At 45.8% G+C, this 27,917-nt stretch overlaps 1 protein-coding gene across 1 annotated transcript in view; it reads right to left on the reverse strand.

The window, feature by feature from the left end:
• Nucleotides 1-27,917, reverse strand: part of DYSF (dysferlin) — a 1,070,125-nt gene that overhangs the window by 663,755 nt on the left and 378,453 nt on the right. Inside the window, exon 4 of the mRNA XM_086960107.1 lies at nt 14,057-14,162. Within this exon, the coding sequence (XP_086816233.1) occupies nt 14,057-14,162 (106 nt within the window). The remainder of the gene's footprint in view (nt 1-14,056; nt 14,163-27,917) is intronic.

Genomic DNA, 27,917 nt, shown 5'->3' on the forward strand with positions numbered 1-27,917 from the left:
GGAGGGTACCCTAATCACTGACCCCCAGCACAAAGCTGACATATTTGCTAGTTATTACGAAGAGGTATAGACTAGTTCTCCCAATTCTCAGGCCTCCCTGTCTCCTGACCTTCAGGTTACGCTTGCTATCCCTACCATTTCGCCACAAGACAAAGAGACTTTAGAGGCGGACATCACAGTGACGGAGGTTCAAAATGCCATACAGGATGTCCGTTCCTGGAACGGACATCGAGCTATTTAAGCCCAAGTCAATGCTATTGGCTTCCCACTTGCTCAATTTATACACTGAAAGTTTTGAGTTAGGTGTTTAACCCGCAGGGATCCGCACTGCCGCTATAGTGGTCATTCATAAACCGAACAAACCTGTTGAGGAATGCAAATCGTATCACCCTATATCCCTCTTAACAGTTGAGGCTAAGATTCTGGCCAAACTTCTCGCGAATCACCTCCTCCACTTTATTGCTGATTTGGTCCATCCAGACCAATCCGGGTTTATGCTGGGGAGAAATACGGCCCGGAACCTGCGTTGAGTACGTGGGGTCCCTGGCAGACTTCACACCATCGAGGAAGACGCGATTCTCTTGTCGTTGGACACCACGATGGCTTTCGACACCATTGAGTGGGATTTTCTTTATGCTGTCTGGGGCTGGGACCCAAAGTTATTTCTTTGGATTTGTCTGTTGTATACCCTCCCTATGGCTCATGTTGTTGTTAATAATCATCGTTCCGCTACTTTTTCGCTTCATCGAGGTACTAGGCAAGGCTGCCCCTTGTTACCGTTGCTTTTTGCCCTTGTCTTGGAGCCGCTCGAGGTGTGGGTCCGGGGTGATCCGGAGATACGGGGGTTCAAGTGGATGGCATGCCATGAGGACTGCATCTCGTTGTATGCTGATGATATCCTCTTGTACCTGGCCTCCCCTGCACGGTCGCTGCGATGGGTGGTACACATTTCTCACATTTTCGGCATCCACTCTGGCTATCAGATAAATTGGTCCAATTCACAGATGTATGCGCTGTGGGTTCTCCCCCGGCGAGTCCCCGGGGCTTTAATATCTCGGTGGCACCTCAGGGTTTTTGGTACTTGGGTATTTTCGTCACTCCTGACCCTGAACTCTTTTTTTAACACAATTTAGTCTGACCTCTTGAGTGTTTCAAATCAGATGTTGTGCACTGGTGCTCTCTCCCTCTCAATCTTCTCAGACGTGCGTCCCTTTTTAAAATGTTAGCACTCCCGCGCTTTCTCTATGCACTGGTGTCTACATCTCTCTCCCACCACCCACCACCCTAGGTCCCACCCTCATACGCCACGAGAGGGCAATACGTCTTCGCACCAGGATGAGCGCCAAATCTACAAAACTGTGTCCACTTTCTTAGCTTTATGTCTGGGCAATAGTCCCAGGAGGCAGGTCTCTGCTCTACAGGGCAATGAATGTGCCGGTATTTAATGGAGCACCGCTGCAATCAGGCACCAATAATTACATACGTTTTGACAAACCCTCACCATATGCGCAAATCCCACATCAGGTGCTTCACATCTCGGGCACTGCTGCCCAGTAATCTGCTGCAGTATTTTGAGCTCGATTGCGTACCAATGAACCCTAGAGGAGGGGACAGGGTCTCTAGACTACGAAGGTTAGAATCACGCACTATAATTGATCTACAGACTAAGATGCCTGGGGGATTGAATCGTGGGGAAGAATTAGCAGTAGGTAGATGAATTCCTTAAGCCACATGACCAAGGTCATTTTCCTGTATAGCATTTAACTGTAGATTTGAATCATGTGACATTTTTTTAATTTTTTGAATTCTTTTAGAATTTTTGAATTAATTGACATTATTTCTCTGAGAACATGCTTGAATGAAATCTCTATTGTAATTATTATTCATTTAATTACCACTCACTGTAAATATTGTGCACTAACTAGGGAACTTTCACATGCATTTTCTTAGTTTTTTGCACAGTTCTAAAAGCAGCATTAGAGCACTATCATCAATAGCCAATCCACTGCATAATCTGTACGCATTTGGGGACTTGTCGGTATCCACCAATAGGCTTTGCCAACTCACGTTTGCCGAATCACGTGGTATTATGCTTTTTTATAATTAAATTAACTTTTAGTGGCAGGTGCTGTACAACCCTTCAAATCTAGGGGTATTTGAAACATTAAAGAATGGAAAACAATGTTACAATAACCTTAAAGCTTGCTGCCAAGACCTATACCGCCTGTTATAGGCCCTAAACCCAAGTTATAGGCACAAGTCGCAAATGAGGGCGTATAACGAGGGAGAGGACCTTTAACAAGAGGTGTAGCTCTCAGCAAAGAACTATCGGGTTATTAGAACATTCCACCCACGAAGGGTAGAATGTTCTAAATTGAAAAGGGAGAAACTTTAAGACAAACATTGGAATGTTGGAGCACCGGGCTTCTACCAGTCACTATAAACCCAAATCCACTCCATTGTCTTCAATGGAGCTCTCAACATTCCAATGTTCTAATTCATCTCCCTGGCATTCTGTTTCAAACCTACAGGCAGTGATATATTTCTGACAGGATGTTTGGGTGCGAACTCGAATTATGTGCCAGTGTGTCATATGTTATTCTTTGTGGTGACAGAAATACTGCATTTTACAGGGGAAAGCTTGGACTTGGCCCAGAAGGTTAGATGGCAGCTGCAGGCAGCATCAGGGCAACATGGCCGACAAGAGTGCGAAGAGGAGGGTGGATCACGGTGTGGTGGAGAACCCAGAATCTGTAGGTCAGGGGTACTGTGATGAAATAAGTCAGCACCCCACTGGCTCCTCACACACACACAAACACACACTCATAGTACACATTTGCACAGTATGCACAATAACTATGGCACTGGAAAGACTCTGGAGGTGTCACATAATCTCCAATGGGCTGCGTCCGAGTCTATACTAATACACAACAGGAGAGACCCAAATTGTTGTGAAAGACCCCCCTTACATAGAGTTCATCTCGAGCTCCCAGGTGGACCCACCAAGATTGATGCCACACGCCCCTCTGGTCAGGTGTGCATGACTAGACCCCCCATCTGTACCCAAGGCCCCATCTGATTCCTGGAAACTGTTTGATGCCAAAAGACTCGCCTGGTATCACTTGCTTTTAGCCTGATTGTGACAAAGGAATCGTTACCCATGACTTGGCCTCTTGGTAAGTTGAATTGTTACCACTGACCTGGCCTCCTGGTGCGTGGATTTTTTACCACTGACCCGGCCTCTTGGTGAGTTGAATTGTTATCATAGTGTAAGCCACCTTTGGGAGTGGCTGTTTCCAGGCGCTTGGAAACCACATGACGTGATTGTGAAGCCCTTGACGATGGCTTCCTCTCCTCATTTATGGAGTAAGACAAGTGCTGAGAACATTGACCAATGTGATGGACCCCACTCTAAGCTGCTAGCCTCCTCCAAACCTGGATTGAGGGGTCACTGCTGTGTACCTGGGCCTGGGGAACCCCCTGACCTAGCTTACTCAGGGTAGAGCCGGCCAGCGGTAGAGGGTCGAAAGAGTGCAATGGCTGCTGATGGATATGCATATAGGAAGGGCCTGCTGGAGGTAAAGAGGGGCCCATTGCAGCTCAATCCTGGGGGCCCTGTATTCACCGGTTCGAGTCTCGGTAATGTCGCTAAACCTCCTGTGATTCTGGGCAAATCACTTAATCTTCCTGTGCCTAACAAAACGAATGTGCGTCCTTGTGTAACGCAACTGGTGCTATGTAAAGCGCTCTGATACCTGGTTCAGTTCGGGTCTAGTTCACGCTATATAAAACTCTGCAAAAAAAACAAACTATGCATAGCAATGAAATGATATAAACAAAGGTATACTGCAAACGACAGCATAAACCAACCATTAATTTATAGCACAGGGTGAGAACTTGATGTATATCTCTCTAGAGTGCAGTAAATTGCACAAAGCCCGGTCCATTAATATTCATGAGCCGGGCTTTGGCGCTGGACGTTTCTTCACAGAGATGAAACAGCGTGGGTAGTTCATGGTTTTGGCAGCAGAAGTTCAGTATCACTTTGGCATTTGTAAAGCACATGGCATGATCACTCTTTGACCGTGCCCCTACTAGGACTGAACTTCCAGGAAAACCCCAAGCAGCAGGCATTGGTCGCCAGGGGGTGTCGGTAGGAGCAGCGGGCAGAGCTGCCCCACTCCGCTGTGGCCCACTTCCACTTGTTGAACATTGTCGAATGCCCTAGGAATCCGGAAACCACTGAGACAAGTATGACTGCAGGAGCCGATGCAAGTTCAGAGCCTGTGACTGCAGTCACAGAGATTCACCATCACCACCAATGGAAGTGCAAAGAGCCAGTACCTCCTTAAAGCAGTGTAAATGGAACTCGAGGGCTCCACCTAGTGCTGGTGCCAAATTACTGCAAAAGACAAGCGAAACTGCTTGGGCGGGTGCTGGAAAAAGGGATTATGTTTACAGAGCTGAAAACCCTTGCACTGTTCTTAGGAGTACAATGGTTCGCTAAAGCATGTGTGAGTAGCATGGCTTCCTGTAGTAAATACAGCATGTGAATTTAGCACGGCTGTCTGGAGTAAGACATGTGAGAGAACCAAGGCTGACTGGAGTAAGACATGTGCGAGTACCACCGCTGCCTGTAGTAAAGCATGTGTGAATAGCACGGCTGTCTGGAGTAAGACATGTGCGAGTACCACCGCTGACTGTAGTAAAGCATGTGTGAGTAGCATGGCTGCCTATAGTAAAGCATGTGTGAGTACCACGGCTGACTGTAGTAAAGCATGTGTGAGTAGCATGCTGCCTATAGTAAAGCATGTGTGAGTAGCATGGCTGTCTGGAGTAAGACATGTGCGAGTACCACGGCTGCTTGTAGTAAAGCATGTGTGAGTAGCAAGGCTGCCTGGAGTAAGACATGTGTGAGTAGCACGGCTGCCTGGAGTAAGACATGTGTGAGTAGCATGGCTGCCTATAGTAAAGCATGTGTGAGTAGCACGGCTGTCTGGAGTAAGACATGTGTGAGTACCACAGCTGCCAGTAGTAAGGGATGTGTGAGTACCAAGGCTGCCTGGAGTAAAGTATGTGTGAGTAGCATGGCTGCCTGTATTAAAGCATGTGTGAGTATCATGGGTGCTTGTAGTAAAGCATGTGTGAGTAGCACGGCTGCATGTAGTAAAGAATGAGTGAGTATCAAGGGTGCTTGTAGTAAAGCATGTGTGAGTAGCATGGCTGCCTGGAGAAAGACATGTGTGAGTACCAAAGCTGGCTGTAGTAAAGCATGTGTGAGTAGCACGGCTGCCTGGAGTAAGACATGTGTGAGTACCAAGGCTGCCTGTAGTAAAGTATGTGTGAGTAGCATGGCTGCCTGGAGTAAAACATGTGTGAGTACCAAAGCTGGCTGTAGTAAAGCATGTGTGAGTAGCACGGCTGCCTGGAGTAAGACATGTGTGAGTACCAAGGCTGCCTGTAGTAAAGTATGTGTGAGTAGCATGGCTGCCTGGAGTAAAACATGTGTGAGTAGCATGGCTGCCTGTATTAAAGCATGTGTGAGTATCACGGGTGCTTGTAGTAAAGCAGGTGTGAGTAGCACAGCTGCCTGTAGTAAAGAACGTGTGAGTTTCACGGGTGCTTGTAGTAAAGCATGTGTGAGTAGCATGGCTGAATGGAGTTAGACATGTGTGAGTACCAAGGCTGGCTGTAGTAAAGCATGTGTGAGTGGCATGGCTGCCTGGAGTAAGACATGTGTGAGGACCAAGGCTGACTGTAGTAAAGCATGTGTGAGTAGCAAGGCTGCCTGGAGTAAGACAAGCGTGAGTACCAAGACTGCCTGTAGTAAAATATGTGTGAGTAGCATGGCTGCCTGGAGTAAAGTATGTGTGAGTAGCATGGCTGCCTGGAGTAAGACATGTGTGAGTACCAAGGCTGGCTGTAGTAAAGCATGCGTGAGTACCAAGGCTGGCTGTAGTAAAGCATGTGTGAGTAGCATGGCTGCCTGGAGTAAGACATGTGTGAGTACCAAGGCTGGCTGTAGTAAAGCATGTGTGAGTAGCATGGCTGCCTGGAGTAAAGTATGTGTGAGTAGCATGGCTGCCTGGAGTAAAACATGTGTGAGTAGCATGGCTGCCTGTATTAAAGCATGTGTGAGTACCAAGGCTGGCTGTAGTAAAGCATGTGTGAGTAGCATGGCTGCCTGGAGTAAGACATGTGTGAGTACCAAGGCTGGCTGTAGTAAAGCATGTGTGAGTAGCATGGCTTCCTGGAGTAAGACATGTGTGAGTACCAAGGCTGCCTGTAGTAAAGTATGTGTGAGTAGCACGGCTGGCTGTAGTAAAGCATGTGTGAGTAGCATGGCTGCCTGGAGTAAAACATGTGTGAGTAGCATGGCTGCCTGTATTAAAGCATGTGTGAGTATCACGGGTGCTTGTAGTAAAGCATGTGTGAGTAGCACAGCTGCCTGTAGTAAAGAACGTGTGAGTTTCACGGGTGCTTGTAGTAAAGCATGTGTGAGTACCAAGGCTGGCTGTAGTAAAGCATGTGTGAGTAGCATGGCTGCCTGGAGTAAGACATGTGTGAGTACCAAGGCTGGCTGTAGTAAAGCATGTGTGAGTAGCAAGGCTGCCTGGAGTAAGACATGCGTGAGTACCAAGGCTGCCTGTAGTAAAGTATGTGTGAGTAGCATGGCTGCCTGGAGTAAAGTATGTGTGAGTAGCATGGCTGCCTGGAGTAAAACATGTGTGGGTAGCATGGCTGCCTGTATTAAAGCATGTGTGAGTACCAAGGCTGGCTGTAGTAAAGCACGTGTGAGTATCACGGGTGCTTGTAGTAAAGCATGTGTGAGTAGCATGGCTGCCTGGAGTTAGACGTGTGTGAGTACCAAGGCTGGCGGTAGTAAAACATGTGTGAGTAGCACGGCTGCCTGGAGTAAAACATGTGTGAGTACCAAGGCTGGCTGTAGTAAAGCATGTGTGAGTAGCATGGCTTCCTGGAGTAAGACATGTGTGAGTACCAAGGCTGGCTGTGGTAAAGCATGTGTGAGTAGCACGGCTAGCTGTAGTAAAGCATGTGTGAGTAGCATGGCTGCCTGGAGTAAAACATGTGTGAGTTGCACGGCTGCCTGGAGTAAAACATGTGTGAGTACCAAGGCTGGCTGCAGTAAAGCATGTGTGAGTAGCACGGCTGCCTGGAGTAAGACATGTGTGAGTACCAAGGCTGTCTGGGGTAAAGCATGTGTGAGTAGCAAGGCTGCCTGGAGTAAGACATGTGTGAGTACCAAGGCTGGCTGTAGTAAAGCATGTGTGAGTAGCACGGCTGGCTGTAGTAAAGCATGTGTGAGTACCAAGGCTGCCTGTAGTAAAGTATGTGTGAGTAGCAAGGCTGCCTGGAGTAAAGTATGTGTGAGTAGCATGGCTGCCTATAGTAAAGTATGTGTGAGTAGCATGGCTGCCTGGAGTAAGACATGTGTGAGTACCAAGGCTTGCTGTAGTAAAGCATGTGTGAGTAGCACGGCTGGCTGTAGTAAAGCATGTGTGAATAGCATGGCTGCCTTTAGTAAGACATGTGTGAGTACCAAGGCTGGCTGTAGTAAAGCATGTGTGAGTAGCAAGGCTGCCTGGAGTAAAACATGTGTGAGTACCAAGGCTGCCTGTAGTAAAGTATGTGTGAGTAGCAAGTCTGCCTGGAGTAAAGTATGTGTGAGTAGCATGGCTGCCTATAGTAAAGTATGTGTGAGTAGCATGGCTGCCTATAGTAAAGTATGTGTGAGTAGCACGGCTGCCTGGAGTAAGACATGTGTGAGTACCAAGGCTGCCTGTAGTAAAGCATGTGTGAGTAGCAAGGCTGCCTGGAGTAAGACATGTGTGAGTACCAAGGCTGGCTGTAGTAAAGCATGTGTGAGTGGCATGGCTGCCTGGAGTAAGACATGTGTGAGTACCAAGGCTGCCTGTAGTAAAGCATGTGTGAGTGGCATGGCTGCCTGGAGTAAGACATGTGTGAGTACCAAGGCTGGCTGTAGTAAAGCATGTGTGAGTAGCATGGCTGCCTGGAGTAAGACATGTGTGAGTACCAAGGCTGGCTGTAGTAAAGCATGTGTGAGTAGCAAGGCTGCCTGGAGTAAGACATGTGTGAGTACCAAGGCTGTCTGGAGTAAAGTATGTGTTAGTAGCATGGCTGCCTGGAGTAAGACATGTGTGAGTACCAAGGCTGGCTGTAGTAAAGCATGTGTGAGTAGCACGGCTGGCTTTAGTAAAGCATGTGTGAGTAGCATGGCTGCCTGGAGTAAGACATGTGTGAGTACCAAGGCTGGCTGTAGTAAAGCATGTGTGAGTAGCAAGGCTGCCTGGAGTAAGACATGTGTGAGTACCAAGGCTGCCTGTAGTAAAGTATGTGTGAGTAGCAAGGCTGCCTGGAGTAAAGTATGTGTGAGTAGCATGGCTGCCTATAGTAAAGTATGTGTGAGTAGCACGGCTGCCTGGAGTAAGACATGTGTGAGTACCAAGGCTGCCTGGAGTAAAGCATGTGTGAGTAGCAAGGCTGCCTGAAGTAAGACATGTGTGAGTACCAAGGCTGGCTGTAGTAAAGCATGTGTGAGTGGCATGGCTGCCTGGAGTAAGACATGTGTGAGTACCAAGTCTGCCTGTAGTAAAGCATGTGTGAGTGGCATGGCTGCCTGGAGTAAGACATGTGTGAGTACCAAGGCTGGTTGTAGTAAAGCATGTGTGAGTAGCATGGCTGCCTGGAGTAAGACATGTGTGAGTACCAAGGCTGGCTGTAGTAAAGCGTGTGTGAGTAGCAAGGCTGCCTGGAGTAAGACATGTGTGAGTACCAAGGCTGGCTGTAGTAAAGCATGCGTGAGTACCAAGGCTGGCTGTAGTAAAGCATGTGTGAGTAGTATGGCTGCCTGGAGTAAGACATGTGTGAGTACCAAGGCTGGCTGTAGTAAAGCATGTGTGAGTAGCATGGCTGCCTGGAGTAAAGTATGTGTGAGTAGCATGGCTGCCTGGAGTAAAACATGTGTGAGTAGCATGGCTGCCTGCATTAAAGCATGTGTGAGTATCACGGGTGCTTGTAGTAAAGCAAGTGTGAGTAGCACAGCTGCCTGTAGTAAAGAACGTGTGAGTTTCACGGGTGCTTGTAGTAAAGCATGTGTGAGTAGCACGGCTGCCTGTAGTAAAGCATGTGTGAGTAGCACGGCTGCCTGTAGTAAAGCATGTGTGAGTATCACGGGTGCTTGTAGTAAAGCATGTGTGAGTAGCATGGCTGCCTGGAGTAAGACATGTGTGAGTAGCATGGCTGCCTATAGTAAAGCATGTGTGAGTAGCACGGCTGACTGTAGTAAAGCATGTGTGAGTAGCAAGGCTGCCTGGAGTAAGACATGTGTGAGTAGCACGGCTGGCTGTAGTAAAGCATGTGTGAGTAGCACGGCTGGCTGTAGTAAAGCATGTGTGAGTAGCACGGCTGGCTGTAGTAAAGCATGTGTGAGTAGCACGGCTGGCTGTAGTAAGGCATGTGTGAGTAGCACGGCTGCCTGGAGTAAGACATGTGTGAGTAGCACGGCTGGCTGTAGTAAAGCATGTGTGAGTAGCACGGCTGGCTGTAGTAAAGCATGTGTGAGTAGCACGGCTGGCTGTAGTAAAGCATGTGTGAGTAGCACGGCTGCCTGTAACGCAGTAACATCCGTCTGGGTGCTGTGCTGCGTTGGTCTGAACTCCCATCTCTGTGCTGCTGACCCGGCCTCGCTCTGCATACAGTGTCCTTGCTCGTGGCCGATGGAAGTTTCGCAGCTCTGAGGGGCACCGTTATCTCTTCGTGCAGGTAAACACTTAAACATTCTGCAAAAACGGAATTGTCCTTCAGCAACCTCATACTAAGAAAATATGTTAATTTGTCGGTAAAGCAGAGGCCTAATGAAGAGGGCATAATGATTCATACACAATATATGGAGTAGGGCGTCAGAGGTGTAAACCCACAGCCGAGCCCCCACCCACGGATTTCTATTTTGGGACCTGTGGCAGCAGCTGTCCCTGGTCATTGCCAGGCACCATGTGTTCCCTCTCAGCCAGAGTTGCTGGGGTTCCTCTTGGCTATCATTGCACAACTGTGCCTACTTGGAAGAAAATCATGCAACCACTCACTCACTCACTCAGGCCTCAGTCATCCCAGAATCATGCATCCGGCAGGGTCAAGTGGCCCACTCCCCCGCCTCCACAACCTCAACCAATCCCTGGGCAGCACCAGTCTGCAGACTCAAGCCGCGTCACCGTCCACTTCCACAAAGAGGACCCCCCCCCCCCCCAGCCTGAGCCATTCCAGCTGTCACTCCTCATGCCCGCCAGCTTCCTGCCTCCTACTCCCCCAGAGCTCTTATTAGTGTTCATGATGTGACGTCACTGCCATGGGATGTCTACTCAGACTCAAAGATGCTTCAAAACTCTGGTGCGGAGTATTTTCCAAGAACTGAGCGGCGGACACTGGGCTGTATCATAGCCCCAGTATTAATAACCTCTGCTTGTGTTTCCGAGCTCTGCTGTCAGAAAAACATGCATCAACTCAGAAATATTTCATATTAAAGTATGCGCTCAAGATGCCATAATGAAGTCACAGGCTCCCGTGCTGGCCCAATGCAGAAGACGGCAGTGGCGGCTGGCATCTACGGAGGGCAGGGGCGCAAAATATTATTAAAAAAATAAAATACAAATAAAACGTACCTACGGTGACGTCTTTTCTCCGACCTCTTCTGTACTGGAACCAGGTGCTTGAACTCCCTTGCCCAATCCTAGTGCTGCTCTAACTCACTGTGCATCGCCACCAATCTAGACTCAAAGCCTTGTTCCATTAGTGCATCGCCATTAACATCACTACACAGCGCCTTGAGACCCTCACGGGTGAGTAGCACGCTCAATAAATGAATTGATTGATTGATTGATTGATAGCCCCTATAAACAGCAGCCGCAATCTTATTATTCTAGGTCTGAACCGAAGTAACATCCAGAACTCTTACGAGCCATACAAGTTCCTATTGATTACGCCCGTTTTAACTATAATTCAGGTTTGTACTAAATCTGTCCTGATGATGATCCTAACATTGTTTTAAAAGGATCGAAACGTCGTTGACTTGTTTACACAGCATGCACTGTGATAAAACAAGTGTACTAGCGCTTGTCTTTAAGCTTGTACCACTTGTTTGTATTATTCACAAGCTACCTCTGTCTTGCCAGAAATGTTTTTGTCCAAATGTAATTGTTTTGTGTGTGTGTAGGATGCAGGATTGTGTCCCTCTGTACTGTTGTGCTCTTCTTCGATTTTGCATTTTATATTTCATTAAATTGATTGTCCGTCTGGACATCCTCAATATAGCACTGATTCAAGTCTATATTAATCACAGCCCTATTTTTCTGTTTTATAAGGACCACTGTTTTAATTCGTATAAATACTAACTAGCATGAGAGCAGCACCCTGACTGGAGGGAGCGGCCTCACTCTGCGCTCCACAGCGCTCTGGAGGCCTACACCTGCTCTAACCCAGCTCTTTAAAGTTCGCACGTGTGGCTGGGCGTCACAAGACAGCCAGCCAAAAAGACATGCGCACTTTAAACAGTGTATTAGACAGCCCACCCTCCTCCCTGCTGCTGTCAGTCAGCAGTGACCCCGCCCCCGTCCTGACGCTCGGCTCGGGACAGAGGTAAAAAATAAAATAGAAATAAATTACCATTTTATTTTTCATCTCTGGGGCTTTGAGGGGAAATTTAAGTGGGGCGACGCTCCTCTGCTCCAACGGAGAAGCCGCCCCTGGAAGACGGCATCAGGATGCGGCCCTCAGACGACTCCCCCAACTAACGGATTGCTGTCTCGACCCAACACTGTTAAGAGATCAGCAGTCGCAAGCACTAGTACCTGTACAGCAGCCATGTGAACTCACCAGTGTGATACCAGTATTTGTCAAAAACACTCAAGCATTTGGAACTCGTTTGCAGGGCTTAGTTTAGTGAAAGGGAGGGTTGATTGAGTCAAAGATGGACGCGCCACCAAAACCTTCATCAAAGGAGGTTGTGTTAATTCATCGCGTGGAGCGAGTGACTACTAACTGGTTTAACATGAACTTGCCTTTATATATCTCTTCATTTCACACATGTGCCTCTTCCATCAGAAGGATGGAATGTGGTGTTGGCCCCAGCAGATTTCATTCTCGTGACCTGTAAATCAGTAGTTGTCAGCGGGGAGTGTTGAACTCAAACAAACACCTTGCCTGAGGCTGCCGAAAGGTCCACACATTATCTTCGGAGGGGGTCAGTAGGCAGGAGCATGGATCTGGAGTCAGCAGGATGCTCTAGGCAACCAGAAATGGACTTTTCTGGGATCTAATTAAAGGTTTAGAGTAGGTTTGAAAGGGTCAGAACATTGACTTCAAATTATGAGGGTCAAAAAATATTTGTGAGAGTAAATTCATATTCCTACTTCACAGAAGCTGATTTGTCCAGACCAAAACTCCACCGGTACATTTGAATTGCTATATTTGAAAATTCATGATTATGGGAGTGTTTTGGGGCGTTTTTGAGTGGGTCCATCTGCAGAAGTCGGCGAGGTTTGTAGCTGTTCAGGAAGCCACAAATCTAGGTAGATACTACCCAGGAAATGCACCTACATTTGTGTCTGTCTGCAGTATTAATAGATTGGAAGTAGAGAGAGAGCACCTTCCTAACTGGTGATTGTTGGGTTTTCTCCACCTGGAAAAATTTTGTGAAAATGCTCAGTTTTGTTCAAATTCAGACGAACTGAACAGCTGCTACAATTTGACTGGTGAAAACCCTTATGCATTCAAATAGCCACTACTGTTAATTTTTGTGACTCTTACTTGAAGTAAGAAAAATTGAACTTTGATCCAAACAAGAAAGAAACTATAAGATGTTCAGTCAAAATCTTATGATTCAGACCTCTAGTTTGCTTGATTTTGAGCCTGGACAAATACCTGTTTCTGTCTGGAAGGAGTGCCGCTGAGTCTTATGTAGTGGAGAAGAGTAAGTGATAAGGAAGAGATTGCTCCTGCGGTGAGATCTAACCATGATGTTAATTATTGCAGTGGAACATGATAGAAACTAACCAGATACCACCATTTCCGCTTCGGCCTGCCTCGTCTTGAGGTGGGCCCTTAAACCTTCCTCCCTTGCCATCTAGGATGAGGAAACCGTGAGAGAATAGAAATAAAAGTATACCAACATACTACTCAGAATAGAAGCATGTAACAGCACACCACAGGTGGTGTGTCACTGTGCTCACGAACAAACTTCACATGGGTGGTTAGTTGCTGTAAAACAAATATCTAATTGCTCGGACCTGCATTTATTCCTGAGCCTGGGCGCCATAGAGTATATCTATCGTAATAGTTCATTCCAGGGAAACCGAGTGATGGTCGCCCCGCTCTAAGTAGGATGTGGTGACTGCACTAAGACCTGGCGGCCCAGTGGCGGACGGGCTAGCCTGTTGAGGGCATCCATTGGCAGAGGTGGCTGAGACTTCACTGACCAAAACTCATCAATTCTCCAACATCTAATTGGGGTAGAGGAAATGCCCATTTGGACAGATGTATGCACTGCCAGTCTACAGTTCCCACTCCGCCAATCTATAAATAAATGCCACCCTGAGTCAAATCGGTCCCTCAAGAAAGAAAAAAACACTAAGGACCAGAAATGTGTTTAGTACATTGTCAGCAAAACTGCAATAGTTTGAGTCAAGAACCTGAGGTTCATATCCCAAAAAATATCTGGTACAACCATTAGGAGACTGAACTTGAGACAATGCTTCACACCTACAACACAGGAAGGCAACATACTATATCGCGACAAACAGCGTATCACCCATTGACCAAGTACTGAAGACAGTCACAAACTATAAATAAACTGAAAAAGCAGAATATACGCCTCATTGTATTCAATATAATAGTACATAAGTGGTTTGAATGCTCAGAAAGATAAAGTGGTTTGCATACCACATAACTATCTAATAGGAGAAGCAGTGGTGTTAAACTGAATTCCAAGACACTCGGTCATTGTAGGGATGAGGCTGTCTCTTACCCCAGTGTTCTGTTTCTTGGTGTCCAGCAAAGTTGCGTTGATGCTGGCCGACAGGTTGGGAGAAGACAGCACGTCTCGCAGCGACACTCTAGTCTCACCCAGAAACCTGTGGGGAGAAATCACAAGGAATGATACAGAGTTCAGACTTTAACAGGTAGAAATACATCAGGAATATTTGTGCTGATGTCCTCAGTAATCAGAAATATCATCTGGCATAAATGTATTGTCCTAAATATCTTTAACCAATATTGCTCCCTATTAGAGTTAATAACACAAGGATATGTTTGTACACTATCTTCAAGACACAGTATTTTGCTGACACAATATTTCTGAATATAATATTCTGACATACAACCGTGAAGATGGTATCCATCCTGAGTCAGTTTCCAAGATGACAGCCCATGATGGGACGGACATTCACTACAACTAATATTGACTGGGTTATTTGCAAAAGAGCTTGAACTCCAGCCGCTGTGCAGCAGAGTACATGGGATACAGTGAGGTTAACCTTCGGGTTTGAACGTTTCTCAGTAACCAGAAATCTGGAATCAGAATTCATGAAGGTCCCCAAAACCTTCAGCGTTGGAACATCTGCAGTGAGGAGCCTGAAGAAAAGTCATCAGGACCAGCACTGCTGCTTATCTTACAGACAAGGCCACCGTCTCTGGTGGTTCTTGGCCCACCGGTAGCCAGGATACTATCAGACTACAGACTATAAAGTGTAAAATCCGAAAAATAAGGAAGCAAGGACCAAAAGCACGACCCTCAGTGATTGCGACTCGCAATTTGCATTTTTTTGCGAGTCGCAAACACTGATGTACAGCAGTGTCTGAGATTCACAAATGGGTCGCAGACACCTGTCTCATTAATATTCATGATGCAGGTAGCATTTTTTAACCCATTGGGAATGGTCGGCACTCACAGGGACGGTGGCCTGCTGGGGTCAATGCTTGTTAAATAAAGCTGTTTTTTTTTAATGCAGCTTGTTTTCTCTTGGACTTGGCCCTTTTACCCACAATTTATCGCTTTTCGTCCCCCTATTTGAGGATGTCTCCCCCATGGTAGAGAGTTGTATAGTCCATGTGTGGTGTGAGATGCCCTAGTAAATGTAATGCAATGGTTTGCGCATTTTTTAACCCCCTATTGTAAGAATGCACCCTGGTGAGATGTCGCTTTTACAATGGATGCCATGGCTGTGTGTTGTGCCACCTGACTGTGTTAGGTTAGCAGTCTAGATGTTCGGTACCCAGCCATCCCAGCTTTTGGAGGGAAAGCCTGGCACCCAGGGTGCTCTATTCCTCCCCCTGAGCCAGTTAGAACCAGTTCCCCAAACGCTTCTAGAAGCTTCTGGCACTGTCTGGGAGGTGGGGTGAGGGGGGTATAAGTAGGGGGCTGTGCCACCATGTGCTCAGACAGAGCAGGGACAGGAACGTGAGGGGACCTGCTCCCAGGGGATACAGCCACATGAGCATGTGTGCTGGACCCTGCACCCGACTGAAACCCTCTGCTGTCCACAGGGCTACTGAAAGCCCCCCTGCAGGAGTAAAGGCGGCTGTAACAGGAGTGCCACGCTACAGAGGAGGATGGTTTCTAAGACCTACCGCCCTGTCCTGATGAGTGCCCACTGACTGCTGACTGTGCCCAGTAGTGCCCGCTGCTCTGCTACCTGGCCCCTACCGCGCTGTGCTGCGAGAGAGCGATAATTCCAGTGACTGTGCCCTGCTGCCTGCTCCCTAGCTCCTCGGGAGGGCTGTCTGGCATTGCCCGTGAAGGAGAGCGCTTGATCTTTACTGCCCAGGAGGTGAGGAGCGTGGGCGCTTCTTGGCTGTGTGGGGCTGTGTACCTCTGGGCCCTAACGCCTCGCGGGCACTGCATTTGGAGCGCTAGGAGGAGCGAAAAGCGCTTACCCTCTACAACCCTGTGCTTTGTGGTGCTGGAAGAGAGCTGCATTTAATGTGCAAGGAGGGGGGGTGCACTGTAATTCTGGCCCCCCATTGGCTCTGGAAATAGCGGGAGCCTACCCCGCATTTTGCCGCCCTCGCAGGTGCCTACCCCGCGGTGTGTGTCACTGGAAAATGAACGGGTGCCCACCCAGTAGTTTGTGCGCTGATCGACGGAAGCCTACCCCGTGTTGATGCTTACTTAAATCAGCGGGTGCCCACCCAACACTGGCGCAAAGGGAAGATCACCACCGCAACCCAGGGAGTAGCTGTGGGCTGCAGCTCTACCTGCGGCGACCCGGAAGGAGTCCAGACTGCCTGGCGAAGGTTAGGCCGGGGCAGGAAGCGGTCGGGTGACAACGCGGGGCTCCCGTGCAGTGTGAGAACCCCAAGGTATTGAAGAGACGAGCCAGGAGCTCGAAGTCCGCCACTGAGTCCAGGAGAGGAGGTCCGGGGAGTTAGCAAGGCCTCCCCCCTCTCGTGAGAGAATAGAGACTGGAGCGGGAGTCCACTCTGCTGGTCTGTGCCCCGCGAGCAAAGCAGCACAGGAGGAGAAAGGAGGGAGGCCCCAGAAGCCGTCAGAGCCTCGTGCCCGCTGACTAAAGCCCCGGGTCCCCCGGGGGCCCGGGTGAAGACCGGAGGGGCACCTATGTTGGTGGGGCTCTCGGAAGGAAAGCAGAGCCCCGCGGGTGTTGGAAAGGAGAGGTCCCTGCAGTGGGACCTGTTTGGGGGCACTGTCGGTGCCCAGGGAAGCAGCGCTGACACTGGCGGTGCTCCGTGGGAGAGAGGAGAGCCCCACAGTGCCAGCCCAGCACGAACGGAGCCCAGAAGAGTCATGGTGAGTGGAGCTGCTTGTCGGGCCTAGGGGGATGTTGGTCAAGGCATGGGGTCGGTGCCTTCCCCCAGTGGCCCCAGCCCTCGCGGGTGTGCTAACCCCAGTTTCTTCAGCTGCCCCACCTGGCAGTGGGCAGTTGCAACGTGCAGCAGTAATTATTGAAGCCCCGTGGGGCCCCACCACGGACAGAGCCACAGTGCCTCAGGGGCTACACAGCGACGCCGCAGTGGCGGGTCGCTGCAGCGATTGAGGCATTTTTGAGCCTCAGGCCCAGAAGAGGGACAACCACGTCCCAGAGTTGTTTTGAGGGCTCCTACGTGACTGCGCTGACTGGATTTTACACCACTGCCCTGCTGGCCAGTGGGCAGTGGCAATGGTTGGGGGGACCTAGAGCGTATACTCGCGAGGCCCCATAGGATTTGCAGGCCCACAGGATTATACCGAGTGCAGGAGGAGACCTGCGCTCATGTGAATGCCTCATGTCAGGTTATGATGTTCTCGGTGCCCCAGGTTTGGCCCTGCTTATTTTGTGGTCATACCCTAATGAGCCTTCTACTAATGTCACGCCTCATGATCCATGCCTAATACCGGATATGCTGTTGGCCCCTACTGCTTACGTTGCAGGTGAATGTAATTTATACAAAGGTTGTTATGCATTGGGCCTGTGGTTCATAATGTGTTCCTTTCAGGCTTGTGTATATTGTGTTCCTGGGCTGGCCTGACATCTTATGACAGGCTCATGGTTAATGCCTTATACCCAGAGAAGTTATATGCGTAGGGGAGGCCAAATACCATACCCGGATATCGGCATCTTACGCCTAACGTTCTTTTTGCAGGGGATGCTGATGAAATGCATAATGTGCTTTTACGCCTAAGGTTCCTACCCTGAGGATGATGTCCCCTGCTAGTGTATGCCCCATCTGATCCTGCCTGATTCCAGGCTGATGGTGAATGTCCTGCTAAGGGGTTTGATTGCAGATGATCCTGCCTAATGTGTTATGTCACTGTGACCTACGCTTCAGGTTCCTGCCTTATGCCAAATGTTAATGCTTTACGTCTTCATTGCAGTCTTGGACCTGATGGACTTACCTTTTTCATTTATCCTTTATCCCTTTGCAATGGTTCTGGCAGCGGCCTGATTGGCCCTGCCATGTAAATAATCCCTTGTACATATTGCCCTGGCGCCAGTTGGCGCAGTATAGTGACTACTGTGATTACTATTGCATGTCTGACCCAATACAAGAGTTATTCTTTTCACCTAATCTGGTGTGGTCTCTTTTTGTGGTGTTCCTTGTGTGTCGCCTGTGTGTACTGCGTGGATGCTTTGCACATGTCCTTTGGAGTTTGGCCCACCCACTCTGCACCATGCTACCCCATTTCTAACATTTTCCTTAAAGCAAAACAGGATGCATTTCAAAAATAAAAATGGAACATTTCACTGCCTGCTCTTAAAAAACATTTTTGCTGGAATCACTGAGGGAAAAGGGTCCCCTGGGGACCCCTTCCCGTTTGCGACAGGCTTACTACCAATTTGAAACTGGTATTAACTGCGATTGTTTTGCAACTGTATTTGTGGTTGCAAAACAATCATACATCCTCCTGCAACTTGCTAGGGATGCCCTTGGCATGCCTCTTCCTAATAGTGATTCGCAAAACCTATTTTGCAAGTCGGTAACAGGTTACAGACTTGCAAGATAGTTTTGGTACATGCTACAACCCATTTTAGCAGTCACAAATGGCCCAATTTCCTGTTTGCGACTTCTGAAAAAGGTTGTATATTTCGCCCCAGGTTATTCCAACTATGCTCTCAGGATCTGGAACAACATCCCCGTATCCATAACGACCGCCCAAACACTGCTTTGGTGTAGGAAAGAGATGAAGACGTACCTCCTTCAACAACATTACTTCACAGTGCATTAACGCTCCACAGCCCAGCTTCCTCTTCGGTCACTGGTTGACTTTATTCTCGTCTTTGACCCTGTACAGTGCTCCGCTGCCTTTTGGCTATGTTTACACTATAGAAATACCACATAAGGACATACATACATACTTAAAGTCCTCAGTGTTGTATTCCTTATCCCTCAGCTTTAGGGGACTTTTGCTCAGCTCTGAGACTTCCCTCCCGCAGAGGAAAGAAGCACCGGAGTTCCTCAGAGCAATGAGACTGGGCCGCTACTAAACCTTAGGTCTACTAGAGCGAGATGCTCCATTTATTCAATATAATTGTACTAAGAAATTGCTTATTGAATATTTTTCACATATAATAATGGTACACAGTCAAAATATCGAGTGTGAAATATCGATGTACCAAAATATCGAGTCAGTAATTTCGAAGGTGCAGAATATCGAAGACAAGAATATCGTTGGACAGAATATCGACACTAAGGTTAGTAATATCGAAATACTTAATATCGATGTAAGTAATATCGAAGTTAGTAATATCGATAGCTTATATATCGATGTTACAAATTTCGATTACACTAATATCGATATTTGTATTATTTCTTTTGTTTTTTATTATGTATGTGTTATATGTTTTACTTAAGTAATTAAAATAATTAATATTATATGTGTATTAAATTTATATATTAAAAAATATATTTATAAGCAAATTATATGTTTTAGTACCAGAGCGGGTTGTGGGTTTATAGGGGAATAGGGTGGGAAGTAATTTAATTATGTTAAATTGATTATTAATTAGTAGGATTTATCAATAAATTGTAATTAATTGGTAATTATTTTTAATTAATTGGAAAGTAATTTTAATTAATTGATTAATTGTTAAATATGTTCTGTAGCGGGATATGGGTTTATAGGGAAATAGGGTGGGAAGTAATATAAATAGGTTAAATTAATTAATAATTAGTAGTTAATATTAATTAATTATAAATAATTGGTAATTAAATTTAATTAATTGATAAATCATTTTAATTAATTGATTAATTGATAAATATGTTCTATAGCGGGTTGTGGGTTTATAGGGGAATAGGGTGGGTAGTAATTTAATTATGTGAAATGTAAAAATAATTAGTAGTTATTATTAAATATTTTTAAATAATTGGTAAATACATTTAATTAATGGTTATTTCATTAAAATTAATTGATTAATTTATATATATGTTCTGTAGCAGGTTGTGGGTTTATAGGGGAATAGGGTGGGAAGTTATTTAAATATGTATAATTAATTATTAATTAGTAGGAATTATAAATTCATTTTAATTAATTGGTAAATAATTTTAATTAAGTGGTAATTAATTTTAATTGATTGGTAAATAATTTTAATTCATTCATAAATAGATAAATGTGTTCTGTTGTGGGTAGTGGGTTTATAGGGGAATATGGTGGGAAGTAACTTAAATGTAATTAAGTAATAATTTTTTTTAAATGATTGTTTTGTAAATAATATAATTGTTAATTGATTATTAATTGGTAATTAAATATTATAAAATGGTATTTTTTAATATTTATTTTTGGTAAAATATATTTAGCTAAACATGTTTTTTATAATTATGTATAGGTTTTGTATATGGTTTACATGTTTTTTAATAGTTTATATCATTTTTTAAATAAAATGCTTTTATTTATAAGTATGTTATTTTAACCCCTACGCTATCCAACATTTTCCCTACTGTTGCATTCTCTGGAGTTGGAATAGTAATTGTTACCTCTACGCTATCCAACACTTTCCCTACTGTTGTACTCTCTGGAGTGGGAATAGTAATTTTTACCCCTACGCTATCCAATGCTTTCCCTACTGTTGCACTCTCTGGAGTGGGAATAGTAATTTTTACCCCTACGCTATCCAAAGCTTTCCCTACTCTTGCACTCTCTGGAGTGGGAATAGTAATTTTTACCCCTACGCTATCCAACGCTTTCCCTACTGTTGCACTCTCTGGAGTGGAAATAGTAATTATTACTCCTACGCTATCCAACGCTTTCCCTACTGATGCACTCTCTGGAGTGGGAATAGTAATTTTGACTCCTATGCTATCCAACGCTTTCCCTACTGTTGCACTCTCTGGAGTGGGAATAGTAATTTTTACCCCTACGCTATCCAACGCTTTCCCTATAGTTGCACTCTCTGGAGTGGGAATAGTAATTTTTACTCCTACGCTATCCAACGCTTTCCCTACTGATGCACTCTCTGGAGTGGGAATAGTAATTTCTACTCCTACGCTATCCAATGCTTTCCCTACTGTTGCACTCTCTGGAGTGGGAATAGTAATTTTTATCCCTACGCTATCCAAAGCTTTCCCTACTGATGCACTCTCTGGAGTGGGAATAGGTATTTTTACTCCTACGCTATCCAACGCTTTCCCTACTGTTGCACTCTCTGGAGTGGGAATAGTAATTTTTAATCCTACGCTATCCAACGCTTTCTCTAGTGTTGCACTCTCTGGAGTGGGAATAGTAATTTTTACTCCTACGCTATCCAACACTTTCCCTACTGTTGCACTCTGTGGAGTGGGAATAGTAATTTTTACTCCTACGCTATCCAATGATTTCCCTACTGTTGCACTCTCTGGAGTGGAAATAGTAATTTTTACCCATACGCTATCCAATGCTTTCCCTACTGTTGCACTCTCTGGAGTGGGAATAGTAATTTTTACCCCTACGCTATCCAACACTTTCCCTACTGTTGCACTCTCTGGAGTGGGAATAGTAATTTTTACCCCTACGCTATCCAACGCTTTCCCTACTGTTGCACTCTCTGGAGTGGGAATAGTCATTTTTACCCATACGCTATCCAATGCTTTCCCTACTGTTGCACTCTCTGGAGTGGGAATAGTAATTTTTACCCCTAGGCTATCCAACGCTTTCCCTACTGTTGCACTCTCTGGAGTGGGAATAGTAATTTTTACTCCTACGCTATCCAATGCTTTCCCTACTGATGCACTCTCTGGAGTGGGAATAGTAAGTTTTACTCCTACGCTATCCAACGCTTTCCCTACTGTTGCACTCTCTGGAGTGGGAATAGTAATTTTTACCCCTACGCTATCCAACGCTTTCCCTACTGTTGCACTCTCTGGAGTGGGAATAGTAATTTTTACTCCTACACTATCCAACGCTTTCCCTACTGTTGCACTCTGTGGAGTGGGAATAGTAATTTATACTCCTACGCTATCCAACGCTTTCTCTACTGTTGCACTCTCTGGAGTGGGAATAGTAATTTTTACTCCTACGCTATCCAACACTTTCCCTACTGTTGCACTCTGTGGAGTGGGAATAGTAATTTATACTCCTACGCTATCCAATGCTTTCCCTACTGTTGCACTCTCTGGAGTGGGAATAGTAATTTTTACCCATACGCTATCCAATGTTTTCCCTACTGTTGCACTCTCTGGAGTGGGAATAGTAATTTTTACCCCTACGCTATACAACGCTTTCCCTACTCTTGCACTCTCTGGAGTGGGAATAGTAAATTTTACTCCTACGCTATCCAACGCTTTCCCTACTGAAGCACTCTCTGGAGTGGGAATAGTAAGTTTTACTCCTACGCTATCCAACGCTTCCCCTACTGTTGCACTCTGTGGAGTGGGAATAGTAATTTATACTCCTCCACTATCCAACGCTTTCCCTACTGTTGCACTCTCTGTAGTGGGAATAGTAATTTTTACCTCAATGCTATCCAAAGCTTTCCCTACTGTTGCACTCTTTGTAGTGGGAATAGTAATTTTTACCCCTACGCTATCCAACATTTTATATAATTAATGGTAAAAATATTAAAAGTATATTTAATTTTTTATGTTTTGTACATTTTATTTATGTTATTGTTTTATGTTTGTAAATGTATTTGTAAATTAGAATATATTTTAATAATTTATAAGTTAGTAAAATAATTATTATAACATATTGTTCAGAACATATATATTATATATTTACAGTATATATTTAATTAATCTATTATTATATATGTATTATTTATTAATTTTGAACATTATTAGATACTTTTAACTATGTATATTATATTTATTAGTGTTATTTACTTTATTTTACATTTATATTTTAACAGGAAAAAAACGATATTTTTAACATCGATATTTTTATGATATTTTTGTACTTATCATGGTGTAGATAGGATGTCGATATTCTTGCCCTCGATATTTTAGACTCGATATTACTGTAGGTCGATATTTTGGTGGTCGATATTTTGTCAGTGATCCATATTAATATATTCAGATTGCGAACCTCAGGCAGATGAAAGGCTGTTTGCGTTGGCATGATTCAAGCTCATGAACAACTCACTGAGCCATCTTGTTGTTATACTTGCAGAGAGATCTTACCAATAATCCTCCTGCCAGTGCTTGTAATGAAAATATAGACGTGCCATTACTCTCTGTCTCACAGTACCTGCGTAGAGAGTGCCTTCACTCCCCTGAAAGTATTGCACTTGTGCTGAGAGGTGCAGGCACTCTGACTTTCACGTTTAAGAAGTGCAAGTACTCAGTTCTTGACAGTACCTACTCACTTAAAGTACAGCAGCCAAGGATCTGTCAGAAGCTACAGGCAGGCAGTGGCAGCTCGCATAGGGCCTGCTGCGGGGTGATGAGCCGGGTAGGGGAGGGGCAGGGTTGGGGGGTAGTAAACTCGGACATACGCCAGAACGGAGGAACGTAATAATTACTATCCGCTGTTCCGTTGTATGTCTGACTTTACAACCGCCCCACCCTGCCCCTCCCCCAACCCGCCCCACTGCCCCCGCAGCATGCCCTATGCGAGCCGCCAATGCCCTGGTGCAGGGGTTCTAGAGCCCTAGGCAGACTGACATTTTGCCTTCTCTCTCACTTAGCATTAGGGATATCATTGATGTTTTTATTGGGCAATCTGTCTTGAGGTACCACCAGCCATACGGCAGCCTTTCAATGAGGGGGGGAATGTCCACTCTAACTTGGAAGAACCCGCTTGGAACCACTTGACACATCATCAAAAACTTTAAATCTACCAGCAGTGAGGCTTGAAACACAACTTTATCAGCCGAACACTGTCATCTCTCAAAGTTGTTTAATGAGGGGCTTCTTTTACGGGGGCAGCTCCTCCGTAATGGTGAGGAGTGTTGCCCCACTGAAGCAGTCATTTTATTTTCCGCTGACTGACTGAGCCAGGGAGTCTTGGGTGGGGCAGGGTGGAGGAGTGGGAGCTGCACTGTAAAGTGCACATTTGGTCTTGGCCGGCCGTTTAGGGCCGGCCAAAAAGACATGCGCACTTAGGTTTCTCCAACCCAGATGTGTTGCACAGTAAGGTTAAAGAAACAGCACAAACTCTCAGGCACTGTCTGAGTGGCAAACCAGGACGTTCAGCCGAATCCTGGCGCTGCTCTCATGGTACTGAGAGCAGCTCCAGGATTGCGTGGGGAGCCTGTGCTGGTGTCTCAGGGAATGCTGGGATACCCTCAGGAACAGGAGAGGAGCACCGAGGCAGCAGACAGCGTAGTTAAGATTTTATGTTATTTTATTATTATTTCCATAATCACAGTTTTGCGGCCGTCGTCTCTTTTGTTTTAATACGATCTCAATAAATGCTCCAAACACCTGCCATAGCAGTTCATGAACACAAATAACAGGCTTATGACATTCTGGCTGCATGCATTAGCTTATTACTGTCAGTAGGCCTTGTTGTGAAGGGTATATGAAAGAACATGGCCGCCACGTTCAAGAGCGCCTCGTAGTTGAGTGCTCTCTTGGCTTCAAGTGAGATAGCGAGGCCACATACGGATCCTCTAAGAGGACACTCAAGGACGATGGGGCTGAGGGCTTCAGGGCCAGATAAGGCTCAGAGCATGAAAGTGTGCTTCCCGAAAGCATCTGTCTGCCGCCATGGCGACAGTAAAGATGGATAAATCCTGCGTCTCCTCTGAAAGCAGCCGTCTCACGAGGTGTCGTATCTGCGTTTCGATGGTCCCACTCCCACGAGAGGTTCATCACTGGAGCCAAAGTGGTTTCACTAGAGTCAAAGTGGTTTGGCTGGAAATCATTTTGGCAATAAAAAGATCGGTTTCCCAGAACACACCAAAAGCCGATGTTCAAAATATGAGGAGAAACCATCTCCGAGCAACAGAACTGAGACCCAACTAATTCACTAGGAATCCTGTTTGATTGAAGGGATGCATGAAGGATGCAAAATTACATTTTCAATAGAATATTTTTTGATCCATTTTCTGATATCCAATTGTTGGAAAGTTGTCCCATGCATTCATTTGGAAAGCCATGCTCTATTGCAAGGTTGTCCAATTGGGGGGGCGGGGGGGGGGGGGGGGGGGAGGGGGGTAGCTTGTATGCTGCCTTCATTGATCTGAGGGCCGCCTTTGATCTTGTTCCGCGCACAAACCTTTGGCTTGTATTGAAAGATATTGGCAGCCTCCCACCTTCCTTTCCCTGATTGTGAAACTACACGAGCATAACTATGCCCAAATAAGATGGGGACCCCCCCTGGAAGTGTCACCAACCAGTTCCCAGTAGAGAGAGGAGTGTGTCAAGGCTGTGTGCTAGCCCCAACACTCTTCTCTCTCTATATCAACAATGTGGCAAAGGTCCTGATTGAGGCAAACGTTGATGCTCCAATCATAGCAGGCCCCAAAGTACCTATTTTAATGTTCGCCGACGATTGCCTTATCATTTCCAAGACCCCGAGTGGCTTGCAAAAAGCGCTTGGGATCTTTGAAGCCTTTTGTATTAACCAGGGGCTTGAAATCAATGTTTTAAAATCTAAATTCATATTTTTTAACCAGCACAAGTCATTTAGAGGGAAAATACTAATGAACAAACAACCCCTGGAACAAGTAAAATCATTTTTTATATCTGGGTGTAACCATCCAGCATGACCTGCGATGGAACGAACAGATAGATCTTGCAGCCCTAAAACATAGGCAACTTGCTGGGGTACTGAACAGAGAACATGCCAAGTCCTTGACTAAACCAGTGGCCCCTGCAATCATGGTCTACAAAGCGAAGGCTATAAGTGCAGCCCTTTATGGTGTAGAAATCTGGGGGCACGGAAACCTAAGCAAGTTAACATGTTCAGAAAATAGCTTTCTTCGTAAGCTTACCATGTTATTTATTATTTATTTATGAAGCTTGTAAAGCGCTCGGCTACCCCCAAAGGGGGTGTCCCGGCGCTGTAGACTGCAGACTTGGAAAAGAGAAACACTTTAAGAGATGGAGAACAACCAAGTTTTCAATTTACTACGAAAAAGAGATTCAGAGGAAATAAACCTAAGGTCCAGTGGGAGGCTGTTCCAGAGTTTAGCAGTCACCACAGAGTACCCCTATGGGGCCTGTCTTCCAGGACCTAGGCATGAAACCAATCAAGATTATTGCAAATCTTCGCCCAGTACTATACTGGAGGCGAATATGGGTCACGCCGGAGCTGGAAATGTTCGCAAGGGCCCTCCTCGATATTATCAAAAGTGATGTCTTCCACCAGATAAAATGGCTCTCTGGAATTGGAGCGATTCTCAGAGAGCTGGGCCTGGTGGAGGCATGGGAGGACCCGACGAATGCTACATTTCCGTCAAAAAAAGCCCTAAAGGGCATGTACTGGGGAATGATATTCTCCAAATTGTTCAGGTCCACTCCCCCACTTTCATTAACAGGGGTTTTTATGGAGTGCAAGGATGAGACGTTATTTGAGCCATTCTGGGACGACATAACCAAACCACTGGACAACTTTATTTCCAATTGAGACTCGGCAGTGTTCCTGTCAGAGCATTTACATCCAGGTGGTCTAGTGGTGGAAATCCCTCATGCCCATTCTGCCTGAATTCTAAGGAAACAATTAGCCACCTGCTCTTCGAATGTCAAGCATATTCCTCCCCGCGTAGAGCATGGTTGCGTCCAATGGGTAAACTATTGGGCACTCGGAGTGGACTACTGGCCCCTAGAATTATCTGCACAAATCCCAACCCCCTAATATATATAGCAGTTGCCAAATTTTTGGGATGGGCATGGGTCATTAGAAGCAAATGTTTAAAGGGATAAGTAATTCTATGATTGATTTTATGATTCCTGATGTACTTAGTTTTGATGAAATTCTCTTATCTTGATGGATTTTAGCTTTTGTAGTATTTCTGTGTGAATTTTATCTCTTTTTCAATTGCATGAATTGTTTTAATGTACTGCTTTTATGAGAATCGTCGAATAAAGCTTGTTTGACTGACTGACATTTGGAAAGTAGTTCCTAATGTTGCCCTGAAATATCTGCCCCACCACACCCAGCCTGTGCTTGCGACTGCTACTCAGTTCTGCTACTAATGCTGTGGTTCTCAATGTAAGAATCTGAGTGTGTTTCCCGAACCTACTCTCCTCCAGTCCTCACACGTTTAGACTCCTAGGTTCTTACTTATAGGACCTGGAGTATAAGCCAAGTGGCAGCGTCTAGTAGACTTTGCCTAGCTCATCTAACTCCGCCTTTCTATGGTGAGCTTGATTACAAATAATATTGCCTACCAGGACGGGTGTCATTATTTGCCATTATTTACCGATTGGTGGATCGAGTTTACAGAAAAGGATTCTGTTGTAAACAAATGGATGTCTGGACTTCTGGCACTCACTGACATCTAACATTCCATCCATCCAACATTCCACAGCACACACATTCTAGCTGAGCAGCAGGTAGAATTAAGTTACAACAGATTCAAAGAAGGCTAAAATTGGAACATAGAGCGGTGTATTATGGACTCTTCTACACTGGAAACATCATTTACCATGAAGTCTAAGCCACGCACAACCTTTACAACGTGGTCTCTACAGCAGCCCGTCTTTACCACTGCATTAATTTACCATGCAAGTCTTTACAACTATTTACCATAGGAAAAGCGGTGTTGGATTTCGAAGTCCAACGCTTTGCCTACTGTTGGTGCAGACTGGAGTTGAAATAGTAATTTATACCTCGCCAAAGTCCCTTGCTTTCCCCGAAGGCAAAGTAGTTGTGTGTTGTAAAGACTTGCATGGTAAAGGAATGAAGTGGTAAAGACGTCTCTTTGTAAAGACCGTGTTGTAAAGCCATGCTCTGTAATGGCTTGTGTGGTTCTGTCATACATCCCTCCTACAGTCTAGTAGATCTTATGGAAATTCGAGGCTGGTCCCCATTG

Source organism: Lissotriton vulgaris, chromosome 3_1, assembly GCF_964263255.1.
Source record: "Lissotriton vulgaris chromosome 3_1, aLisVul1.2, whole genome shotgun sequence".
Lineage (NCBI taxonomy): Eukaryota > Metazoa > Chordata > Amphibia > Caudata > Salamandridae > Lissotriton > Lissotriton vulgaris.